Below are 27,743 nucleotides of genomic sequence, written 5' to 3'. Positions count from 1 at the left end.
TTCCCTTTGTATATTAGAATTCGCAGCGATTGCATTTTCTCTTCACTGAGGTCAACTCATTATTCCATTCAGATCTTGCTTTCTTTTCTTTTTTACCCCAGATGGAACAAATCTTTGCCTACCACTGGCAGGGATCTGTCATCATGTCAGTCTACACTCAGCTGGGCTGATCCTCTGTGCTCCCTAGCTTCAGGACATAGCTGAGAGCTGTTTGGCAAGTTGTCAGGCAGTATCCTTCCTCTCCAAATAAATAGCTGTGCCAGGAAAGACCAAGAAAAATGAGTGTGTCGCTATGACAACAATATCACAGTTGCCAAGAAAGTCATAAAAAGGCTGATTCTGAACAGCGCTAAAAAGCTTACACGTTTGCTCAACATTTACATAGCAACGTAGAAATGTGTGATGTCTTGTGAAGTCTGAACTTGCCTCATATGAATGTAATGGTGTTTGATGTTTTGCATGGGGATGCAAAAATGTTGATTGACTTTCTTTGAAGCCTTAACTCACCCCTCACAATCATGGTGGTATTGTGCATGGTAGCATGCCCAAAATAAAGTAATGGTCAAATCCATCTGTCATAAATGGAATGGTGTTGGACATTGCACATGGTCAGGTAAAAAGTAACATGGAAAACTCACCCCTCGTGAATGAATTCCTCCATGGCATTGCACTCTGAGACAAATTGAGGCATGGCCGACTTGATGATGACGTAACTCAGGATCGGGAGAAGATCATCACAGCCACTAAGAATAGCGACGATCAAGAAATATCAGTGAAACTAACTATTAGTAGACTGACTTTGAGGATACAGTCATACATGTACACTAAAGAAGTCATTTTCAAAATCTTACAAATAAAAACATGAGTATAAGATGAGCACTGCTCCTTGGTTTTGTCTACAAAGCATATGGTGTTGAAATCTATATTCCCGGAGGGTTTCCTTGGTGGTAGAATGTTTCTGAGTGCAACATGTATTTGTTCTTGGATGTGAGAGTGGTCCAGAAAAGGACCCACTCAGTCTCGACGATTCGGCAAGCATCTACTCCTGGGGACAGTAAGAACATGCCTGCTGAAACATCACGATTGAGTAGGTATTTCTCAGGACCACACTCACATTCACAAAAGTGTTGAAGTCTCTTCACAATAAAACACATAGAAAATATTTTAGCGGGGTTGGCATTTCAAAGAAAATGACACACCCGTCTTCAACTCCACTAGTAATCTTCTAATAAAGCTTTCTGCCTAGAAATTGGACTGTATACAAAAAAAAAAATCCTTTGTCATATTGTTAGAACTACTGTAAAAGCTGATGTCTGCGCAAGTAATTTTTTGCGCTTGGCTAGGCAAGATATTTCATGTGTTTTTAATTCAGCAGAATCAAAACATAAAATGAATGTTACATATAACAGGCAAAAATATTTCTGTGCCTTCATTTTTACACTAGTTTCTTGTCACCCGAAACACACAAAAATGTCTACACCGCATAATGTTCACTTTTACAGTAATGCCCACTTAATGACCTGAAGAGGTGACTATAAGATATTAATTTTTTTATTGAAAGTCTAAACCGTAAGAGGTTTTCATTGAAAGTCGAAACCATAAGAGCTTTTCACAGAAAGTCTAAACCACAAGAGGTTTTTATTAAAAGTCTAAACCATTCGAGGTACCTTCCTACATTCAGTTGTTGTTTTTTTCACCATTTTTTACACTGCAAGTATTCCAATGTTTTGACGCTCACACTGAAGTTTCCGGGCTCTGCCTTGGCTTGCCTTGACTCTCAAAGAAGTCTCCAACACACTCTATGATGACCTTTGACACTCGCACTAGTAACAGAATGAAAACACGATGTAGAGTACAAGACATTCTATGAGAGATGATCAAACATACCATAGCAGCAGATTTTATTCTAACATAACTCATTATATGTCAAACGGCTGAGGTGAATTGTTGCTAGTGTGTGTGTGTTCATTTCAGCACAAGATTCTCTTTATACAGAAACTACACACATGAAAACATAGGACACCAAGAAAGCCATACAAGGATTGAGATTCAGACACATGTGGAACTTCTGATTTTTAAAAAAAAAAAAAAATCTCCTGATCAATGAAAGGTGTAAATCGAATTTATGTTTGTCTGGACTCTACCCCATATTGGGAGGGTACCAAAATTTACATTCTGCCAGTCTGTTTGAGACTGGATCATAATAGTCACAACAAAAGTCTAGTAAAATAGAAATGTCCTTGATTGAAATGAGGTTTTCATCAAACTAAACATGGAACAAAGCTTAGCACTGACTGTACATAGCAAACTAGTGGAAGAGGAACATGGGTCATTCCTCCAGCCAGCACTTCCAATGTCTATCTAAAGTCTATTCATATTGTCCAGACCGATACTTTGAGAATACTGTGTTGATGATAAAAGCAGTGTACTTGCGAGGGATCATGCAAGTCTTGAATCACAATCAAACCAGTTCTGTCCTTGGGCTTTCATGGTCTTAGAGTAATTCCACAAAGAATTGTGATTAATCCATTACCCTACAGAAATGGTATACGTAGTATTTCCCATTAGCCTTTTCATACACAGAACAGGTGCATCCTAGAATGCAATAAGTTAGATCAAATACAAGTACTGGGTAACATATCCTGCATACCAATACACTCTAGTTTCTCAAGAGGGCAGGTGTAGCCTTGAAGTTTGCACAGTTCCTCCACCGCTGGTTGGTAAGGGTAACCTGGAGAGGCCTGGCTGCCATCTTGAACAGTGCCCTCTGGCAGCAGACAAAACTTCTCATGGACTCCGATGTGCTGCGGCATGGCGTGCTGGTACTTGGTCATGGCGATGGCTGCTGACTTCTCCTTGCTGTAGTTGAATCGTCTGTGATTTTTGTGAACCAACATAGATTTGAAGCAAACATCATGTACATGTAAAGACCTTGAGAAACATTGCTCACTTTTGTGGATGGCAAATTCAAAGAGGGAATGGCAAAGAAGTCAAGAATGTGATATGCTTCGGCACAAAACTTTACCTAAACAAACATACCGTCCTTACAAACTTATTTTTTCTGAAACTACTAATAGAAAATCATCAGGATGAATAAGCTTACTTGCTTGTTTTAACTGAAGAATTTATCATTGTTTATCATACCGCATTCATACACACTTGATGAATCTGAGAGGGTGATCTGATTTCAGATATTTTGGTCTGGATAGTCTCACAAGATACTATCTACAATTTCTAATGGGCCTCTCTGACTCCAGGCAGTTTTGGCTTTGATGTTGTGTGTGTTTTGTCTTCCAGATTTGCTGAATATATATGGGGTGAAATATACACCTACTATTAAGTAGTTGATGGATCGTGATGCTACAGGAATATTGTGAGGATATTTGTGGTCATATTTCTCCTTCAAAATTCAACCAGTTGTGATCACAAAACATCAATTTTCAAACATTATTACAACAGACCATTGTGTAAACTGGTTCCTGCCCAACTTCTCCCATTGGTCTCTTTCACAACTGCACCTGCATTTCATATTTAAAAGCTCCACATATCACAATTAAATGATAACAACAGGGCAAATGTCTCATTTACCTGAATAACATGAGGAGAGGCTGCCATATATCCCTGAAGAAGAACACCTCGATGACTGCTATGCACTGCTCCTTGGCCGTGGTGCTGTTCAGCTGTTCATAAACAGCCACAAGGATTGACAGCAGTCTCTCTGCATTAAGAAAGAAGGACCCCCAAAACAATTTGACATTCGAGCCTACTAGGGTGGAGACATATTGGTAGAAGGTACTTTGAGCAAAATGATTGAAGTTTTAGGATAGACTGTGAGAGACTATAATCCTACATGTCATTTTTACTGCTACAAGAGAACCCTCTTCACCTATATCACCGTGAGCAGATGATATGCACTCGAATTTGCCACACTGTAATGTAAATATTGTCAATTGCACACTTTCGCACCACACTTCGTGTTATCTCTGATCAAGATTGCACAAGAAAATGTAGCATACTATACACTAGGGCAACAGCAAAATGTGCTAACACTATCACAGAAAAAACAAAAACAAAAAACTGTACATCAAATTTTCCACAGGAAATTACTGCATGTAGCATTAAGAAATAGCTTCACAAAATAATATTCATAACTTTGACTCTGCTGGGAACTTATGCCAAGTCATCGGTAAACATGCAAACAGGAAACAGCAAATATTTCTGTTTTTGTTTTGTTTTTCACCCCCCCCCCCCAAGTTCTATGAGAATCTGCATATAGGTGGCAACCGACAAAGGACAAGTATGTGCCTAGTAATACCCCTGGTAGGTCAAATGGGAATTGAGTTTGGGGAAAGGGAATGAAGATATCATTATCACTTAGTTACAAAGACATCTTCTTTGGTCTTTTCTGAGAGTAACTTAGTCAACTTTCAAGCATTACATTAGGATCATGAAACACTGTTGCAAGGCTAGCAATAAGCTTGTAACTCTTCTGATGTTCTACTGCCTCAAGACTGACTTAAAATCTTGAGGGTTATTACCATCATGCGAACCACATACCGGTGAACATGAGAACATCCTTTGAGATGTTTTCCAGGTGTCTCTTCACAGCCTCAGCCTTCATCTCGGCAATCCGCTCTTCCCCGCCCTCTCCTTTTGGCTCTGATTCCTCAACATTTCCATCCCCCTCCACCTCTCCAGCATCCGCATCTTTGTCATTGCTCACACTGTCTTTGTGGTCACCATTGGTGGTTACAGATTCCTGGTTTGGGGCGGTTTCGCAATCCTCTTTTTCATCTTGCCTGAGACCCTCATGTTTGCCAGGTCTACATGAGTCATCTATGCTCTCACTGTTTAAAGATTTATCTGACAAACGACCATCACTCCCATTCCTGTCAATGCTACTGTCATTGATTTCTCTTTTCTTAGTCCTATCTTTGGTTTCACTGTCCACACACTCATCTCCACTGGTATCGGTTTTCTTTGTGACTTTGACAGTTGAGGTTGACTGATCGTTTATAACGTTGCCACTGTCATCACTTGCACCTAGAGAGACCTTTCCTTCTTCAAGGTCTTGGCACAATTTGTCTCCATCTTCCACAGCTTTCACAATATCTTCTCTGACTTCACTCACAATCTTTCTCATGGTATCAACTACCGAGTTACTGTCATCCTCTTCGTCTGCTGCATCATCACTATCGTTGCCAAGGGCAACATCATCATCTCCTGCAGTCCTCTCTCTTGATACATCGTCAGAGTCTGCTGTGGACACTCCATTTTGCAATCCCTTGTCAGGTGTGTTACTCTCTAAGTCACCATTGCGCTCGTGTTTGCCATTCTGCTCAGTAGTCCTTTCACCAGGAGGTTCCGTTTCTCCTGATTTCCCGAGGATTCCATCGTTTTGTTCATCTCCCTTTCCAACAGAAACAGAACTCTCCTCCTCCTCCACAGCCAGGAGTTCATCCAAGGCATCAGTGCTCATGTCTGCCGGAGAGAAGAGCAGGCTGTCCGCCTGGCTGGATGGGCGGGAGTCCGACGCCTCACTCTCCATGCTGGATGTGCTGTTCTCCCTCAGAGCATGCAACCTCTTGGACAGCATCTCATCCATACTCTGGTCCAGCTCATCTGGCGTGGTGAATCCATCCTCAGGAATAGCTCTGGGCTCTAGAAAAGAGTTTACCAATGAGTTAATATGAGTTAATTGTACATCTGTAGGTTAACTCATGTTGAATTGAAGAGTGTGCACACATTTCTGGAATATGTTCATTACCTTTTAATAAAAGAAATATATTTCAAGATTTGTTCTCCTTTTAAAGCACTTCTGTTTTTCTATTACACTTCGAGGAGGAAGAACTGTTTTTAATTTGAATTCTAAACATGCTAATGACACTGTGCATGCTCAAAGGTTTTTACCTCCATTGCTCAATGTATGTATTTCATTGGTAGCTCTGTACAGACACACACCAACAGTCTAATTGTCAATTTCCATCACAGTTTTGGAGAAGGTTTAAAGACCTGGGGGGTGTTTCATAAAGCTGCTCGTAAAGTTACGAACAACCTACGAGCGACTGGTGATCAGTTCTTGTGCTGAATTATGAAAATTCTGATAAGTACAATAGTGTATAGCACATCAGAACTGATCACCAGTCGCTCGTAAGCTGTTCGTAACTTTAAGAACAGCTTTATGAAACAGGGCCCTGGTAGTGTGGGGAAACCATGGACTAGGAAGGCTGACCTCAGCTAAAATATATTCAAGAAACCCCGTAATGATCTGTGTACAGCTGATCACTATGTAGGTAAACACACAGCTGAAGATTCTCAACTGGAGTCGACCGTTACCAGTGAGCGTACGCTTCAATGCACACATTCGCTGATGGGCGCTATTCATGGTCTTTGAATGTACCCTGATGGACAGCGAATGAAGATGGATTCAATTGGACCACCCGTGTTTACCCACTCTACTAGGTCTTTCAGGACAACTAGTAAGTTTCATGATAACTTCAAATTCTGCGTACACACCATTCACACAGGTTGTCAATAAATACCAAAATGTTTGCCAGAATCTTTTTGGGGGCTTACCCAGCCTAGCAACAAAGAATGTATGTCACATGGCAAAAGACTACAGGAGGAGAAAAATAGATGATTAAATGAAATAAAAAATGGTGAAAGAAACAAGTGAAATGACTTGATGCCCACAGGGCATTTTGGCAAGGAACATACACAAGTCTGAAGATCAAATTACCTTATCTACGTGTATTCAATGTGAACAATTATGATCTATATAAGGGGTTTTAGCAGCACATTAAATTGCAACTAAATATAAGCTCTAACACATGCAATATTCCCTGATATCCAATTCATCACCATCCAATACAATATAATTAACTCGTTGAGGACGAGTCCCAAGTATACTCACTCAGGCAGGGGTCTATATGGGAAATGTGAATTGTAGCAAAATTAGCCCGTCCTCAACGGGTTAACATTAGTATCATAAGATACAGGTGATGTTCTATGGACATCAGAAGATACCACCCCATGGTGACAGTGATAGGGGCAGAGTGGCTCACCCTGGAGTTTGAGGGGAACAATGTCCTTGTAGGGCACCACGATCTCTTCAATGGACATCAGGTCCTTCTGGATGAGAGGCATGATCTTGTGGTAGATGATGATCTGGTAGCGCTTCAGGAGCTGGGTCAGCGGGTGGCCGTCGGACGACAGGATCTCAGTGACCAGGTCATGGATGAGCTTCAGGTCACGTGGTGATTCCTGCAGACGCTGACGCCAATCTTGGAGCCATGTCTGGTGGGGGGGGGGGGGGATTGAGAACAGTATTCATCATTTTACATCCTGTTTCACTAAGCAAAACTAGAGAAGCACTCCAAGAGCGCAGACCTCCGCCAAACAGCTCATTCCCACCACTGATCTCGTTCTTCAAAAGAGATAAGTGATTTCCACCCAAACTTATGTGTGCTGAAAGTCGCCCATTTTCCCCAATATAGAAGCCTTTTGTTACGTCATCAACTTCCAACTGCATGGCTCACCTCACCTTAGCAGAAACTAGAGCACGCACTTTAGTGCATGTTTGAAAACCTCAAAAATGCGCAGCTTGAACTCCCAAGTTCATTGACCCTACCTGCCAACATATAAAAAATCCTTCATAAAATCCACAATTGCTGAATCGATTACTACCAAAATTTAATCATCTATTACTTGTGTCATTCTCAACCTTTCCTGCAAGTTTCATCCAAATCTGTTCACAACTTTTTGAGTTATTTTGCACATGGACAAACAAACCAACGAACAAACAAACGCCAAAGAAAACATAACTTCCCCCCTCGGCAGAGGTAACAATGATAATACACATTTGTACCATACAGAAAGTGTAGTGGGAGGAGGGGTAATATTCAGATAAGTGTTGACAATAAAAGCAGACATTTTTCATACATTTCATTTGTTTGAATGTTGACAATTGCTCAGTAACATTATATTGGCATAACTTACAGTCTCTAAAACCTCTTCACCAAATCAAGATATCTTGTAGTATGCACACACACACACACACACACACACACACACACACACATGCACACACCAACACACACAGATGCACACACAGATGCACACACATATCCAAATAAATATCAACAGAATTTCTATAGAAAACTGTCTGAAATGCAGATAGGAATAAATGAACTAGAAGGACTGTGCTGGGTGAGTGTGATGACCATCATACCTTGATGCTCTCATACTCCATAATGTTTGCATACACCACTCTGAGCTCCATCTCCTCTTTGGTTGGCTGACCGCTGGATGAGAACCGCTGGGCAGCCTGCTCATGTAGTCTCTGCTGCCTCTCCTTGATCTTCTTGGCAAGCTGGCAGTTGTTGGGTTAAGGAAACCTGACAGAGTTCAAAGGTCACAGCCCTTACATATGGCAAAGCAATCCAAATATCTTGATAAAAAAGAAGATTCCTGCTGTAAGACCATGACATTTGATATCCGAAAAGTCACTGTTACCACTTATAGTATGAGAACCATATGCATACTCCCATGTATACACTTTTGTGTCACATGCATCTTTTCAAATGGGGGATGTTTATTTAAGCAAGCTACTAAAAACTGTGCCTACTGCTGGCTCAGTGCTGTTTCATTGCATGATAATGCAAAATGCAAAGATACCCAGACATTTACAAACTTCTGAATCATATTATACAGTGAATGACACAGGATTCCACATCCTTTTGCTCACCGAGAAGGAGGTTGACTAAGTCTTTTATGATTATACACCTAATGCAGTTAATTCATGATACTGATTGTTACCAATTCTATTTGACCAAACTTCTCAACAGTTCTTTGATAAATGGTATCTCTTTTTCTAATCTTGAAGTAAAAACACCATCTGGAAATGATATTGCACACCGATTTTTCATTCCTGGACTATCCTGGACTATCCTAGACTTTTCAAGCCTCACCTTCAAAGACACCTACATATGCAATCTCTTTATTTCATGATTATCAGTCATATAATCACAAATTTCATCATTTGTCTGTTAATTTTCTTTCCATGTCTTGAAATCTATGTCTATTTTGCCCTTTTGTAAATAAAAAATTAAATATAACATCATACCATGACAATTCCATTCATTTTCATCATCATTCCGTATATATCCATGCATTTCTTAAGGAAGAAAATGCATACAACAGTTTTTTGAAAGGATACACTGGCTTCTCTGGCTCTAGCAATGGCCATGTTCTCCATCAAACGACGCTGGAATGTTAGGTTCTGTAGACGACAAGAATGGAAAGCATCACAAGACATCATATCAGACTGGTACAGTGTTAATTCCTCTGTGTCTCATTTAGTATTGATATCAAATGTAAGATAAGAGAACATTCCAATCTCTAAATGTCATACATCTGTATTTAAAGGTATGAAATAGTCAGACCTTTAACATATATACGACATATCATTATGAATCAGTATTACTCTTATCATAAAAAGCAAAAGTCCTATCTTTTTTGAAGAAATAGTACCTTTATAACATTCCATAGGAATGCATACGAAATGGTTCAGTGAGAGAAAAAAAAAATGAATGATACAGATGAAGCTATTATTCCTACCAACAAAAAAAAAATTCCTACAAATAAGTCAGACTTACAGTGTTCACCGCAATTGTATCTGATGTTTTTTCTTTCCTGTCTAGATGCAAGTTTATGTTGAAGTCATTAGTTGTAAATATTGAAGAGCCCATGTTTATGCAGTATTCAGCCTACAACGACGTGTGAATGCTTGGAGTCATATTGCCCAAATACATTGTTAACCTCAATAAAATCAATGAAAAGTATTGCATTCATTAGGAAAGTTTGGCAAAACAGAAAGAATTGTACCCAAAAACAATCAAATAACCCTCCCCCAAAACAAACAAACAAACAAACAAACAAACAAACAAACAAACAAACAAACAAACAAACAAACAAACAAACACAAACACAAACACAGACACCAACAGACAGACATGGTTTTCCAGCCAAACATGCACACAAACAGGTTTCAACCAGCTCTGCTGAAGAGCTGTAGTGTCTTTGTTATATGACACAGAGACACACATATACATGTATAGGACTGCAAGGTATAAGATATCTATCTCATATTCAAGGATATTCATAAATATATAATATAATGGTACTGTAAATACCACATATGTATTTCTCTCACAGACCAACAGATTTCCACTAAAAAAAATAATAAAAAGATGTTGTCGTACTTAATAAAAATGTGCATGACCTATAAATGACAAACTTTACCAGCAAAAAATGCGGCAGAGGAAGTTATTAATGATAGAGCCGGTTACCGGTATATGACCTACTGCATGGATATCTCATGCTCATTGTACAGGCATCTAGCATGAGTCAGCACCAATGTCTTATTGTGACTCTTTTAACATTATACCTTGAAGTATATTATGCACCTATGTGAGTATGAGAATTTTGGAGGTAATTACCTGCATATCATTGATTGATATTAAGGGGTAGAAGTTAAATCATTCAGTATATTTCCTTTCTCCTTCAAGTTTTCCCATCAATGACATTAAAACCTTGGTCAGATATAAGGTGTTTATATATCACTTTACAATTAAAGATTCAATTCAGCGATATATTTCCCAGATATGAATTTAAAGTACCATGATTCTGCAAAGAGAAATTAGATTTTCCCCGTATAATTTGTGAGTTAGTACATGCAGTAGTGGTACAATATACATTTAGCAGTAGTTTGTGTTCATGCAGAAACTGAAAAGTATCCATGATAAAACGTGGTGGCATGCATTTGACAATAGGAGCCAACGCAAAATAGTATGGCCAGTTACAGTTAGCCCTACTGCAAGTCTTACATAATCGACAAATAAATGTTTCAGTAGATACTGCAAAATTGTACTACTTTTTATAACTTTTGCATCAAATTCATTAAAAGTGTGACAGTTTCTCCAACTAAAAGCATGAACACCAAACAACATGATAATTCAACCTGAAAAGTGGTGAAGTAAAAAGTATATGATGGCAATAATGATAATGTTACAAGTTATAATGCATCAACGTAAAAGCAATAACAACAATAAGTAATAATATGTCTTACATGTAATAAGATACATATTTATCACTTGGATCACCCATTTCTGACAGTCTCCTGAAACATCCAAATCCCAGTGGCTATGTCCAAATAATATTCCAGAGGGGTAATGTGGTGAGAATTCCAAGTGTGCAAATCAATCCAAAATTCCAGGCTTTGAAAGCACAGCAAGAGTCCCATCCATTGGGAGTAAAGAGCTATCTCATCAGATAATGCTAAGTTCAATGTATCAGGACAATGCAATATGATTTGATCTTATCCTCACAGGACTCCACAACGCTGGACACAAGTTGTTCCTTTTCGATAACAAATACAACAAGAACAACAACAAAATCAAGTAACTAATCAAGTACTTCACATCGAGAACAAGTGTGACCACACTGAGAGAAGCAAGATCAGCAAACCCCAGGTGACATTATTCAAAACTATACTCCATTCATGGGTGTCTATAGTAGTGTAGCCAACAAGTCCCCATTTGGAGAATACTCTGCTTTGATACTAGCTTGGTGGGCTACATCCAGCTTTACCAGGTACTCAGTCAATATCAGAAAATCTGTATTTAATGACAGTACCCCTACGATGAACGTATATGCTGGTATGATTTTTGATGGATGGAGATCTAAGTCTAAAGTTGTAAGTACCAGTAACAAATTGTGGAATTTCACTGTTATGCTTTGATGGTTGCTTGTCAAAGGGCTTATCACAGATATTCCAACTTTAGCATCCCACCACCCTCCTTTTACAGGACACAGAAAATACACTTTTATATACACAAGACCCACACACAACACAACACACACATAAGGATAAATAAATACAGACAAGACATACAATAAAGAACAGACATACATGTAGATCAGTGACATACACGCACACACTCACAAAGACACACACAAATTCATGAAAGAGTCTGATGACCTTTCTTCCACAGGTATGGCCACTGTCAGCAAAAGTTTGTTGAACTTATTGACTACTTTGTTATTGGATTCATTCCCAGGGGCTTGGCAACATTCCTGTATGTTAATTTTTTGTTTCACTAGCCGGGTTCACACGTACAAATTAGCGGGATGACGATCGCGATGCTCATCCCGAGTTTTTTGGCGAGCGTCCACACGTACCAAATTAGCGGGATGGCGATCGCGATCGGTATCCCGCTAATTTGGCGAGCGTCCACACGTACCGAATTATCCCGCTAATTGCCGATAGAGACAACAACAAAGCCTGCAAACTGGGTCACACAGCGCCCTTCTCTATCACTGCTTGCGCGCACTTACCTTTGTCTATTGTCTTTTACGCGTCAGTGGTGTGGTTCGCGCGCTGTTGTTGTTGTGCTCCAAAGAGGTGAAGGACCTCTTCGCAGAGGCCTCGCTGTTGTGATGTGCGCATTGCATGATGGGATGTAAAAACTCGAGATTGTAATCCCGACCGTTCACACGTACCAGCGCGCGGCCAATTATCCCGCTAATTGACGAACCAGCGCAAGATTTCTTGGGATTAGCATCGCGATGCTTATCCCGCTAATTTTCGGGTTTTTTCTGTCCACACGTGCAAAAAACTCGGGATGACGATCGCGATGCAAATCTCGAGATTTGTATCCCGCTAATTGGTGTACGTGTGAACCCGGCTACTATTTATTGGCAAACAAAAACTTTGAAAAAAAAAATTGTCAAACAAATAATCCCAGTCTACTGATACAATAGATACATGCTCTGGCATGTTGCACACTGTTATAAAAAATGGTCATTTGTAGACACACTTTCTAATGCACATTTTCACATATTCATGTGTGTGTCAATATGCAACCTTTTACCATGATAGCTTTTTCAAGCTCTTTACCAAATATTTTCTGATTTTGTTATCAGTTTCTCTTAACTCTAGATTTTTATGATTCCAGAATCTCAATTAGCAAATTGTGGTCCGGCGGTGTTTTCAAATCTTGATTTGCTCAATTCTTGGTGCGCACCTAAAGACTGTGAGGGCTTGACCTCCAAAACAGGATTGAGGAGGCAGAGCTTGACTTGACCCTACATTTACTTCCACCCACAGCCCGTGTGAAATTTAATGTAATCTGTCCGTGCTGCACTAGCTGGCATGTGCTTTGTGAATTTGACCAACAGGTCAGGTAGCTTCTACCTCCAAAACTCATATCAAGATTACAATTGCGATCCAGAAACATCAATGCGATTTTTTATTATTAGTCTGTTTTCATAACATTTCATATTTTTATACGTCCATTGTATATGTGTGTAAGGGAATGCATTGCATGAGGGCTCACATGCCTATTTAAGGGCAACAGTAAAATAATTACTTTTGTGAGCCCTAGCCAATGTGTTGCATCCCTGTCCATACTGTTTGTGTTATACGTCAACTGTGCTATTTCCATTTGAATGTATGTCATGCAACTGTTATTGTTATTTTCATTTGGCTGAATAAATAATAATGATGATTATGATGATGATGATGACGATGATAATAATAATAATAATAATAATAATAATAATAATAATAATAATAATAATAATAATAATAATAATAACTACAAGACAGACTTTTCTCTCATCTGTAAGGGCTCTATGTTTTTAATTTAAGAGCCATAACTCAAAACAAATTAGCAATCACGACTCATACCACACAAGAGATTCCTTTATCATCTGATTGAAGGGGTAGTTAAGTGAATGAAGAGTGATACTAGTCATTAACCCCTTCCCTATGGGAGTGAGGCAGAGTCCTATACAAAGTATATAGGAATCTTAAACTCTGGTATGGGATGGGTTCACGCCTCACCACAATGGCTTTGTTCTTGCCAGTCTGCATCCGACTCAGTCTGCTCCTGTAGGCAGCCATCAATCTCCGGTTCTCTCGGTACGCCTTCTCCAGGGGACTGAGGGTATCATCCCTATTAAAGACAGTTTGACACAGAAGACACATATGACTTGGAGATATTAAATGCATTTAACCTGTCAAAGACGAGTCCTGAGAATACTCGGGCAGGTGTCTATGGGAAATGCGTATTATAGCAGAATCAGTCCGTCCTCAACGGGTTAAAACAATCATCTAGCTTTCTCCTCTTTCTTTTCTTGAAATGGAGAGAGGTGTGGACCTTGTGCATGGACCATTCACAGACTGTTGCTAGTCATCAGGGGTGGACCACGGGGGACCATGCAGTTATCATTCACTTATTTCCCAGAAGGTATGCTAGAAGCAGAGAAAGATTTCAACATGATCCTACATATTCCATGGCATTAGAATCAGTACTGTCTGAAGACTTTGTTTTTGGCATACACAGCTGGGTAGTGATGATGATTGCTCGTTGCATTTTGGTTGGCAAATTCCCAAATTTAGTTTTATTAGAACATTAAAATACCTTTATTCTTAAAAAATAAGCATGTGTTTAAAAAAAAATGCCTATCTCCTAGCTAAGAAAATACATATTAAATTTTTAAAACATCCTAATGTAGCTTTAAAAAAAATGCCTATCTCCTAGCTATTAAAGAAAATACATATTAAATTTTTAAAACATCCTAATGTAGCTTGTTACATTTTGATCAAATTCATACAAATTCATAAAGGTATCAACATTTAATGTTGTATTCTTTCCAAAGACATCTGATACATCAAAAATGATGTATACTGACAAATATAAGTGATGACTACAAAATATTAACTACAGTCTGCATATGGTTGACACAGTATGTTGCAGATGTTGCAAGGGTGCCTGTAAGATAACACAACAAACCTGTACCTCAAAGCAAAGTAGCATGAAAGTGATTGTTTATTTAGAGTTACAATAGGCAAAATTGCACAAGACAGCATGCTCAAATCAGCTCAATCTCATGAAGGCAGATCAAGAGTGAATTTATGAGCAGAAAACCTTGAAAATGCAACAGAAAAAATATTTCATTGAGATTTACTTTTATTCACTAATACAAAAAAGAATATTAATGACAGATAATTGCAGTACTTAAAAAAAAAAGAAAACTGGTTTTAATGATGCAAGTTCAATGACTCAAATTCCTGAAATGAGATGTTTCTACCAGCCCAATATTCTCAGATCTATGTTGGTACTTTTCCATCAGGTGGTCATTTGAACTTGCTAGTCTACACACTCTAGCATTTATATCTCAAATACTTCTAATAAAATTAGCCAGTTTCTCTTGAAATGAATGTTCAGTACAAAACTCTATGGAGCAGTGAAGAATCTCCACTGGTTACACAGCAATACATGACATTACAAAACAGACTACAAAAATCGCTGATTGACAATGAAGATTCCATTCAGGTTGTTCCTCATAACACACAGATGCAACATGGCAGTTGCAACCACAGCCTTGGCATTCAATCTTGCCAAAGTGCCTGACATAGAACAATGACAGGAAAGCAGTCCATCACTTCAGCATTGCACTCACTCTGCTATCTCACAAAGACAAAGGGGAAAAAAAATGTAGAAATGCAGGGATACTGGAAATCTATGCACAAATGGCCAAAATCTTCAATTCAATCAAGTAAGAAAGACTATATTTTGGAGCGACTTGTAATACAGAGGGAGAGAAAAGAGAGAGGAAAAGTGCAAACTGTAGCATACCTGCACTTTACCATGGAAGGCTGTTGTGCCAGCAGAGACTGGGTGGGCTATAACGACTAGACGGTATAAGTACCATGCTAAATTCCCATCCAGGCATAATCCACACACTAGAACATGGACAAACAGGCCACCGAGACATAGCGACTCGCTCAACAATCTTTCACTTGCAACTGACCCCGAGAAAAACGAATTGGTGAAGGGTGATTGGCGTGCTGCGTGATTCACCGCCGCGAGCCACGAGCAAGCGGGAATCACAGGTGCACACACCTCTCTCACAGGAAGGGGTGACAAAGTGACAAAGGCACAAAGGATGGGGAGACCTTTGGGCATGGCCATCACTGAACAATCTTGAAAAAATATATCTCTAATTTACTCCTTGAGAATCATGCATGAGCAGTTGCCCATACACTCTTTCTACACATAACTCTGCTGAAAAGTTTTGTATGTACATATTTTCTTATTCTTTTTGTTATTTCCTCGATACATGATAACATATATATTCAAGTTAGGTATACTTTAGGCATTTAAAGGCAGTAATGATGAAAATATATATTTTTCTGTTTTTTCACATTATTTTGATTACGTTCTAGACCATGTGGACAAGCAGAATTGTCAAAATATCTAAGTTGCAGTAAAACAGATACGAGTCCAATGGCTAACATTCTATGGTGCAATCATTATCAATTTCATCGTTCTTTGCTATAAAACATAATATGTTATTCTCATCTGCAGAGGATTTGACAGGCTTTTATACCAAATTCTTATCTGCAAATTGTTCATTACATGTGTTTCTGTTTTTTAAGCTGCAACACTGAGAGCAAAATGATGCCATATTTTGGTTTCTCCAGGTTACTCCAACTACAAAGCAAGTGATCTATCAAACAGAAAACATGTCACGGAAGGCCTAGTGTTAACAATGCCTGAAATTTATGTGCAACATATCTCACCAACATAGAATGGATGATTATCAAAAGTCATTTGCGCTTCTCATCATGTTTCAATCAAAGAGCGAGCCAGAGTTTTTCATTAGAATGTAAAGGACTTCCAAGAATCCAGACAAAGCAGGATAGCATGCACTTTTCCACAGAAATGAAAGTGACTTTCAGAGGATGACCTAAGAGTGTTCCACAACTTGAGGCAAACTTTGAGACCTATCAGTTTTCACCAATTATCTCTAATATCCTGGCCTTTTATATGCCCTCTCCACCACTTGCAACTGATATCTCCTACATGTTTTACATTCAAAAGGGTGTGTGTTGTGTGTGTGCGTGTGTATGGGTGTGTGTGTATGGGTGTGTGTGTGTATGTGTGCATTTGTGTGTGTATGGGGGAGGGGTGGGGTTGAATTTCAGGGGATAGAGCAAACGGACATATCAAAGTCAGCTGACATACAGCTGATCATGTGTTGGCATGCCTGTTTCATTATCTTCTAGCAGATCGCCAGGAAAACAACAAGGTTTGGGAATTTGCATGTCTATGGAGACAAAGAACTGCTGTGCAGTATTATGCAATGCAATATCATGTGATGCAAAGCTCAGCCCTGTTGCATAAAAGTTGAAATTCCACATAAGTCAGATAATCAAATATATACAATGTAAGTCTCTGAACACTCAATTCTGATTGGTTGACACCTGACTTATGCTTGATTGCATCTTTTTATGCCACAAGCTCCAGGATACATTGCTCATGCTCTCTACCTGTCTTTCACACTGTATCATCTGATACTGACAGAATGACTTTACAGTGTAGACTACTAGCTACGTATATACATGGACAATGACTTAAGACATATTTCCATCACTTAAAGGGAAGTATTTTCAAAATGCTCCACAAAAACTACTGACACCCTTGATAGCTTTTCTATACAGTCACAGAGTTGTCTCAAATAACAGTGTCAGACTTAGTGAGCCATCCTGTATGCAACTTTGCATCATAAAAACCAACTCAAAATCACCAGGTAGATTTTTGTTTAAAGTTTCAGTCAGATTTTGAAAGAAGAGATTCTCAGATTAAAAATGATGTGAACAACTCACCAACATAATCTGTTTCTAACTAGCTGAAGTAGTGACTACAAAAAAAAAAAAAAAAAAAATCTGTACTCTGAGAATGTAACTCTTAAGAAAAGAGGCTTTGAAGTGCAGCCAGGGTCCACTGGGACACACTGCTAACGTGCTCTCTCTCTCTTTTGTCCACAAGAACACACACACACATACACACTTTTTTTTTGTTTTTCAACGATGTTTATTCTGTTCCATTCAAAGTAATAGAAAAAAAAATAACAATTTTCATTTGCTACAATTGAAATGACGAAAATATACATTTGTGATCATAATAGCAACACACACACACATAATAGCAACACACACACACATAATAGCACACACACACACACACACACACACAAATCATTTATCAATTGAACACAATAGCAACTGCTACAGAAGGACTAGGTGAGTTTCTGAAACTTAGAATACTGCATTCTAGTCTAGCAGGTTTTAATCACGAAAGTAACCTCTTGATGATCTAAATCTCTGTGCTTAGGTTTTGTTTTCTGACATAAAGTCCAGAGCATGAATAGAATAGATGGTCCTACAAAAAACACAACAGATCCCTCACAAACAACAACAAACAAATGAAAAAAAAAACAACCTTTGAGCAAAATACTAATTTTCAAAATCAAGGATATCTTCTCTGAACAAATTAATTCCATTGCCAAAGTCACATCTAAATGTGTGACTTCTACAAGTGAGCCCTCTAGAGGCCAGTCCAAGGCATTGTAAAGCAAGCTGTATCAATATCATGGAATTATTATCTTTGCCTCACTTGGTCAAGACAATATATTTTACAGACAGGCCACAAAATGGAATCCTATTTCTGGCTGATTTTGTATTTTTCTTTAATCTAAACTAGTAGATCTCAACAATTAAAAACCAAATATCAATGCTCCATTTAAGAAAGCAAAATCATCCGAAGGAGGATTTTTTTTTTTCCAATATTACATCATCACTTTGTACGTATTTGTAATTGAGATTGAAATGAAGTTCCAGTCATTTACATTTTTCTCATGGAGGTAATTATCTAAAACTGACATTTACTTGATTGATTTCTTTTTTTTAATCAGGCTTGTGTATTCCATTTTATGAGATTTTTCATCCACAGCACAACATATTTGTGTGCAAACTAATGGAAGTATTGTGTGGTGATCTCATCAGTGCTTCAAATTTGCATGTATGTCACTGTGAGCAATAGCCTGACAAAAGAGAAAAAACAAACAAACAAACAAGCAAAGTGAAAACGCAGAGCTTTCCACATATGGTTATAGTGTAATATTTACTCAACAAAATTTTGATTGTGATTTTGATGCTTTAACTCAAGCCAAATGAAAGAGAACTTTCGAAAAGAAAAGACTTTATATTTCTCTTCATTGCAAAATCCATGGGTATGCTAAATCAAGATTTGCTGAAACCAATTTGATACCACATACAGTTTGAAATTCAATTTATAGATAAGCCTAGGTCAACGCTGCACACTGGCACTAGTCCGACGGTCCAGGACCAGTAAAAATCACTGTTGGACTAGTAACTTTTTCAGGAATGGACCAGTAAAAAATAAAAAATAAATAAAAAAGTGTGCAGCCCTGCCTAGACAGAACCCTGGTTTGGAAACATTAGTTGCTCTCTTTCAGGTATGAATGACAACACACATATTTCATATCACATGAGTTGCTGACATTTGATGTTTGAATTTCAATTGATTTTGTACAGCCTTGTGGAGTACAGTAGGAGAATGCTCAAGATTCCACAGCTTGTTTTCAGAAAGAGGAAATCAAGGCAGCTACTGTGACTCACTCACCTTAACAATGCTTAAAAATACCAAGGAGTAACACTATTTGAATCTTAACCCACTGAGGACCAGTCCTGAGTACAAAACTCGGGCTGGTGTCTACGGGAAACATGTGTTATAGCAAAATCAGTCCGTCCTCAATGGGTTAAAGTCAAACCAAAATTACAGAAAGATGGACATTTAATGTGACCTCTGGAAATCTATACTTTTGTTTACTTTTTGTCCTTCTCATCCCTGAATGGATGTTATCTGATCAAAGTACAGGAGCACCCACTTGTAACTCCAATTAGTAGTTTCTTTGTGTGCTTGTGTCAAAAGCCTTGTTTGCTTGGTGCAGTTTTAGGTACAATCCCCTGTACACTGCTGCATGGAGTGTTTTCTTCCATTGCATTGTATACACAGACGCACGAACAGACATTTTTTATGGTTACTAATCCGAGCTTCCTCTCTTTCACTGATAGGGATCAAGAGGATTAGGCAGAGTTAATTAAGCCAGGCTGGGGATGCAGTTAGGTATTGTTTCAAGGGCTAATCTGCTAGACAAAAAAAGAAAAGGTTCTTGAATAGGATCAATAATAATCCATACATTTGGCAAGACTGCAACTCTTTGCGATCAAACTTTGGATGACTATTTTTCTCTACCTCCTGTAATAACCTGAAGAGAGACACAAATAGTTTAAGTTTAAATAGTTTAAAATCTTAGGACTCTGCTCATTTTGAATTTGATATCATTACCGTTTGCATAAAAAACAAGTTCATATTTGATATTAACCAATATTGCTTGCCAATGCTTGCCAAATGCATAAATCTCTGGACAAGATATATTATTCATTGCCAATATAAAGACAGTGGTATTCAACCATTAGTTTCTACTTTCATCGCTCTCCTTTAAAGCGCATAGAGACACCACGGTAGTGATATGCGCTATATAGGCACCGTTCATATTCTGTACCTTATGTAATATTCTGTTATATGTTATAATACAACTGTATGTATATGAATGGTTGTGGTATATTAGCATTATTTACCTCATTATACGATAGCCAGAAGATGACGCGTGGCTGTTGTACTGTATTATATAGCCACTTACGTCTTGCAATGCTGCCACATGCTGTATATATGAATATATATTTATTAGTGTAGCCATACGAGTGAGTCATTTTTGTATCGTTACAGCCCTGATGAAGGTCCGTTTGGGACCGAAAGCTCGGCGGCAATAAACAGACACGTTGACCTAGCTACGTCCACCTGGCTCTTCTTTTCACACTGTGTGTATATATATATATATATATATATATATATATATATATATATATATATATATATATATATATACATATATATATATATGACTATATACATATATATGATTATATATATATATATATATATATATATATATATATATATATATATTACTGCACTTTGTTTGCCAGCTGTCACACATGCTGGAGTGCTTTCTTCGCTGACTGGCACATATGTCTGGAAACTAACTGTCAATGAATAGAGAGTTTACCTAATCCCCCTTTGAATCCCTATTACATCACCACGTGCCCTTTGTATAACTGAGGCAAATTACCATATATATCTCAGTGGGCCTGACAACTTATACTATTAGGTCACGTCTGGGGGGATTAACTGAATACTGATGAGAAAGCTTGATAAGTAAAAGCTATGAGATTGAGCAGATGAAGGGCTAAAATACCTTGTAGCATCCTTATTCAACAGAACAGTTTTGAATGAAAACGAATGAAAACAAATCTGTTCCCCATGCTCCTACTGAAAGACACATTACAAGCATACCTCGTAGGTGGTCTTCACGTTTATCACGTTCAGTAGCAACCACCCCCCCCCCCCCCCCCCCCCATCAATGCTTTAGCAAAATTATATTGACAGATGTATAGTGTATATACGTACCTGCTCCTAGAAGTTTGGCCTAAAATTATGCTTATAGGTCAGTCAAAAAGAAAATTCTTCCATTGCCACTTCAATGTTGTTAGAATCCTCACATCTCTTATGTTCAACACCAGAAATAAAACATGGTATCACAGTCTGGCAAGTACAGCAATATCTCCCAGGCTTTGTTTGTTTGTTTGTTTGTTTGTTTTTTAATGCCATGAAGGAAGAGGAGGAGACTAGGCATGCAGACAAGATCATACCTCTGAACAGCAGGCTGGAAAGATGGAGCAGTCCCACTCTGTTGGCCTGGATGCTGGACGGTGGGCCGTACCACTGCCACGTGGGTGGGCACCGACTGACTCAAGGTGGAAGGGACTGATGGAAACATGGAGGGGCTGATGCGTCCAGTGGATGCTGACAAGGACAGCATCATGTGAGGGCTGCTGCCCCTGGGCTTGGTGGACTGAGTGTGAGATGGAGGGGGCTGGGATGGAGGGGGTTGGAAAGGAGGAGGGGGAGATGGGCTCAGGTTTGATGAGAAGTGAGCCGTAGGCACAATGAGGCTTGTGGTGGAAGTAGAGCCCTCTTCTGTTGCAATAAAACAAAGACAAAAAAAAACACCAAAAACAAATATGCAATGATAATAATGACAAGGACAGAATGAAAGTAAAATAAAATAAAGAATTTAAAGATCAGTGATGCAATCAAAAAATCAGTGATGTTTCCATGAAGGTTACATGTCAATATCAACTATCAGCCCAGGGTAGGGATTACGCTTTAAATTAAAATGGTAATCACCTATAACCAATGGTTTCAATATGGTAAAAGGGTGGGATTTGTGGCAGAGACAAGGGCAGGTTGTTGGTGGAACTGTCATAAATCAATCCCTGGTTCACATTTCTTCATACACCATGGATGCATAGGAATTGCCATTCATCAGTATACAAGAAGAATTCTACACATTCTGCCAGTATGTACACATACCGTAATTGATATTAGCAATATGCTTAGGGTGGAACTTCCTTTTAACTCTTAAAGCAGGAAACGCAATGCACGCACTGTTATTCTGGCAGTCACAAGTTTCCATATTTGCAGGTCTGTGGCTATTTTACAGAATGGATGACGGGAAATTGAGATGGAAGTGGATTTTAGATAGCCTTGTGCAATTAATTAAAAAAAGAACACTACATACAGCTTTGTGAAGAATGAAATATATATATATATATATATATATTTTGAAGAACAAACTTATCACTTTCTGCATGGAGATTAAACAGAAAGAGCTAAGGGGTAGATCAAAAGAAATATGAACATTATCTTTGTATGATTTTGTATCTTTTTGCCCTGATATGGTCAACCTTTATGCTCTTTATATCTTTACAATCATTCTTTGCAGGGTTGGAAAATTTACCAGCTGCCACTGGTTATCATTATGAAGCAGATTCAATCCAACTATGGAACCATGTGTAATCTGTTTCCGTACATTATGCATTCAAGGGTCAAGTTCACTCAATTCTGCTACATGATGTGATAATGGCCTTTAATGAGCATGGACATATTGTAATCATCAAAAGTAACGTCTCCTCCAGTCACACTACTCAACCCTTGACTCCTGCATAGACTATGCACTATCTCAACCAACTTATAGATTGGGAAAACAACTGAAAACTGTCTACTGTTTCATCTACCTCTAGATACAAGAGATCTATGTACTTTGACCCTTGATGACAATCAAAGTAAGAGACATTTTTGTTTCACTTTCATTCTCTTTGTTAGAAGATCCTGAAAACATTATGTTTAGGAAGCCTACAAGCTAGTGGTTGCATGCAATGAATTTCCTAGCTACCAGATTTTTCTCAGTTTAAGAGTGCAAAATAACTAATCAGAAAAGGGGTTACAAAGGGCTTCAGAAGCACATCACATACATATGAGACTGAAAACGACAGTTGTTGTGATAAGAGGCTGATTAAGAAGTATCTTATTATACATTGTACATTGTATTACAGAGAATTTCTATTGATTTTTGTCACTTTAATAGGTATCACCTGACTGTTTTTTGCATGGACTGGAAATAAGTAAATAGAGTCTTGTGACTGCATGAATTAATTACTTGCAGAGATCAAGATGTGTAGGGAACAGTTTTATAATTCTCCCTTGCAGACTATTAAATGCTACACACCTTACTTGCAGTCTCACTTAAATCAAATTCACTTTACTTACACAATTATTGGGCCACATATAAAACTCCACAATCTTTAAAAGCATAAATATATCTAATATGATAAAGTTTCCGAGAGAGTACTAGCCACTGTACTGGTACATCATAGAAATTTATTGAAAGCCATATTGTAAATTGATTCAATGTTGGCATCACTGCCAAATGAAGTACTATGCAGTAAATATCTCCTTACCCATATTTGCCATGATGGCTGACACACGTTCACTGCACTGGTGAGCTAGCTTGGCCATTCTTAGGGCTGTCTTTGTCTTCAGGCTAACAGGCCCTGGCTGGGCAGCTTTTGTAACAACAGCAAGGTTAGAAACAAACACAAAATGAAATATGTAAGAGAATATCTGAAATTCTGAGAAAAATATGCAGAATCTGCAAGACCTTTAAATGATCCTGAAATGGTACTCAAGGTCAAAATGAACAGGCCAGTTCCCTTGTTGTTGCTGTTTTATTTCTGTATTCAAATAAGATATATATAACAATGAATAGAAAATACACACATAATAGTAAGAAATGGAGGATCTCCAATTCAGCCAGACAAATTTATTACAAAATGCAGCCCTCATTTATTTACATTCACTGTGTGCTTGCCCTAGGGCCAAGACAATGAAGTTTTCATCTCATCTGTCCCAACTGTATATTTCAGGACATAGAAACCAGTTTGATTCTAAGTAATTATCTCTACATAGAGTCTGGCTCCTTTGTTATCAGGGACAGTCTTTGTATGGCAAATACCCATTAAATTGTAATGTATCAGTATTCCAGTCAAAATTCATACATGAAAGACATTGTAACATGGCAAATCTATAGAGTATCTCCCTGAAAGAGGGTGATTGATATCTTAAAGGGACTGTACAGTACTGGTTGAGGTAGGGATTCATGTTTTGAACATTCCTAAATGAGATAATGAAAAGCCTCTTATGAAATATGAAAGAGCATGTAATTCTAAGAAGGATTCAACGTTTATTTGATGAAAATTGGTTTTCAAATGGCTGAGATATCCAAAAAAGTGCTAATAATAAAAGGCGACATGCCACAACTTTATTAGGATCTCTTTGTTTCACCTTGTTTTTGGATATCTCAGCCATTTCAAAACCGATTTTCATCGAATAAACTTTTGATACCCCTTAGAACTGCATGCTCTTTCACATCTCATAGAGTGGTTTCTGAATATCTCGCAAAACGTTAAAAGCTAAATCTTCACCTCGACCAGAACTGTACACACGGTCCTTTAACCCATTGGAATGGTTTGTTTTTGCTACAACATGCATTTCCCATCTATAGACACTTGCCTAAGTATACTCTTGACTTGACGTCCACGGGTTAAGACACTAATAATTCTTGTATCAAAAAGAGAATAAAACGAAGTTCATATAGTTCTTGACACTTGTGCTTTGTTTACACAATCTTCTTTTTTTCCACTGTATGACACATTTTGGCAAATACACTCACTTCTTGTCACCACAACTCCATGTATCCATTTAAACAAATTTTCCATACAGTTCCAACAGGGCTTTTAAAAATGTTTCTTTTATTTCATGCAGGCTTTGGAGAAGACTTTGTATCAAGCATGAGTTGCGAGTTCTACATAAAAGAAAAAAAATTATATCATGACCAAATGTCAGTGATCAAACAACTGCAAACATTTTTCTTTCTTTTTTTTTTTCAACCACACAAGAAAAGTGGTTTCAGCCATTTATGTGGGACAAGACTTATTTTGAGCGGGCTCACTAGATCCTACAGTGCGTAACAATTTACTGGGTGAATTCCCAGCATTTTCCTGTAGTTCACAAGCACCAAAAAAAACTAACACCAAAATATAACCCTCTCTCTGAAATATCTGATAACTGATCTTATAAAGTGAGCCATACTGAGTGTTATGGGTAATTACAAATTTTATGTTCTTGTTGTTATGGACAGCCTGACTTCAAATAACATGTAAAGAAACATTTGCATTATTTATTGAGATCTTGAGGCAGCATCAACAATGTTCTAGGATGAAAAAATTCACATATCTGTTTTTCACTTCTTTGTAGATGATTTGGGTTGCCAGGAAGACTTTTAGAAAGGACAGAAATTGTAACATTATGATTACCTTTATTTCTTGCATCCTGGAGCAGACACTGTGAGATGTACTGCATGCAGCTCAGGTATTGCAAATAGGCACCCTGAAATGAAATTGCACCATTTAATATAAAATAATGAGATGTGACACTGACACTCAATCCAGAGATGTAACTGCTAATACAATCTTCCCTATGCAATCATCATATCATTGTTGGACATTCCTGCCATTAAGTTATGACTGGAAAATGTAATGTTTAGCCAAAGTTTAGAAAAAAATCTTTAACTTTTTGACCCTCCTAAACTCAAAGAATAAAAAAAAAGAAAAAGAAAAGAAAAGCAACGGAAAAAGGAAAAAGTATGTGACAATGTGTTTTGATCAAAATGATAGCATAGGTCATGATCACTTTCAGTTTGTTAATAAGTGATGTCTAATTGGGTGGCACAGCTTACAATACTTGTGGTTTCTGCCGTGCTATATTGTATGACAAAATATTGTCCCATGTATTACAAAGTACAGAGCCCAACAAAATCTACTATGTATAGCAAACACTCTGATAGTAAGAGAAGTTGTCGTGGGGAACAGTGTGCTATTGACACCATAAAATAATTTTCCTCGTTACTCATCGCATATTCAGTCTCTAAACATACTAATGCCCCTCGTAAAAGAGAGGATAAATGAATTTTTAATCAGTACACACTGTAACAATATGTAAATATTGCAAAAATGCATCACCTTGTAGTTGTCAGTCATGTTTTCTTAATCAGTTTGTTGAAATGTTAGCTGTCTAAATACTCTAGTATACTCTAATGACTCAAGATTTATTATCAGACACCTTATACATTTGGTTTAGCTGATAATCATATGTAGAATAGTCTGTAATAGCACATTGAGATACTTAACAAGTATGAAATGCGTGCTATATAAAAAACAGCTATTACTATTATCATTATAGAAGCACACACAATTAGGCCATGTAGAAAAAAAAAACATTAATAGTTTCTTGTCCCCGCCTTTATCATTTTTTAGCCATGTCAACGTTTTTTTTGTGTGTTTTAAATAAAAATTCGAAATTTTGATTATTTTTCACTGTTTCCAGCCATTGAACCTCGCACACGCACAGCCTAGTACAGATTGTACTGTAGTTAAATATGAATGGAAATTAGACTACCCAAATAGCGTTGTCGGATCGTGGATCGGCCATAAGTGTGCTCATCCTCCCTTTTTTTTCCAAAAAGTTATGATGAGAAAAAATGATTATTTTCATATTAGTATTAGATACTACATGGCCTTAAAACCATCGTTTGCTCCTGCTGTTCCCAATTGAATCATGTTCACCAGGGTATGCTTGCTATACTATTGATATTTCTGAACTAAATAAGTAAATTCTCATTTGTGGGTGTGCATAGAATATCTGCATTATGATTAACATTACTGAGAAGTTTTGGTGTGTACACTGTAACGTTATGTGTTTTCTTTTCCATGTGATGTGTAGCAAACAATTGTCAATATGCCTTTCTTTGCTTATTTGAAATATTAAGTCATAATACACACTACACTATACTACTAGTATGGTAAGTTATACACTTCCACACTACATGCTACTTGACATATGCAAGTACAAGCACATAAATGTGCGTGTCGTGACTGTGATGACTTCGAATCGAACACTGTCACTCACTACTCCGTGTAATCTATGTATTTCTACGGAGTGCTATCTGAAAGGTATGGGCAGCCGTGGGCGTGGAAACTGTGACTGACCTGTGCATTGCCGTCGCTGTCGAGCTCGATAGCTTGTCCGACAGCTTTCATGGCCGTCTGCAGCTGTGCTTGCCCGCTATCGTTACTTGGTTGTCTTGAATCCATTTCCTCATGAATTAATACAGGTTATGATAAAATGCTGGTGAAATCGTGCCATTAAATCCGCAAACCCACAGGTTTTACAAGTAAACAGACCTCTCCACCATGTCCAGCAGCCCAACATATGACGTCATTCCTTGTT

General features: G+C 38.0%; 1 protein-coding gene across 1 annotated transcript; it reads right to left on the bottom strand.

The window, feature by feature from the left end:
* Positions 1 to 27,743, bottom strand: LOC139738712 (VPS9 domain-containing protein 1-like). The gene is made up of 14 exons (XM_071649347.1): positions 27,503 to 27,743; positions 25,772 to 25,844; positions 23,858 to 23,962; positions 21,707 to 22,034; positions 13,907 to 14,018; positions 9,218 to 9,280; positions 8,231 to 8,371; positions 7,065 to 7,296; positions 4,558 to 5,661; positions 3,589 to 3,718; positions 2,651 to 2,874; positions 1,739 to 1,823; positions 639 to 743; positions 1 to 254 (listed from the first exon to the last, which is right to left on the bottom strand). The coding sequence occupies exons 1-14, from the start codon at positions 27,605 to 27,607 to the stop codon at positions 158 to 160; spliced, it is 2,904 nt and encodes a 967-aa protein (XP_071505448.1). The 5' UTR covers positions 27,608 to 27,743; the 3' UTR covers positions 1 to 157.

The sequence above is a fragment of the Diadema antillarum genome, unplaced genomic scaffold (assembly GCF_040938485.1).
Source record: "Diadema antillarum isolate AM-2024a unplaced genomic scaffold, OU_Dant_1.0 seq00000765_RagTag, whole genome shotgun sequence".
Classification (NCBI taxonomy): domain Eukaryota; kingdom Metazoa; phylum Echinodermata; class Echinoidea; order Diadematoida; family Diadematidae; genus Diadema; species Diadema antillarum.
The sequence above is the reverse complement of the archived record's forward strand: the minus strand, read 5'-3'. Positions and strand labels throughout refer to the sequence as shown.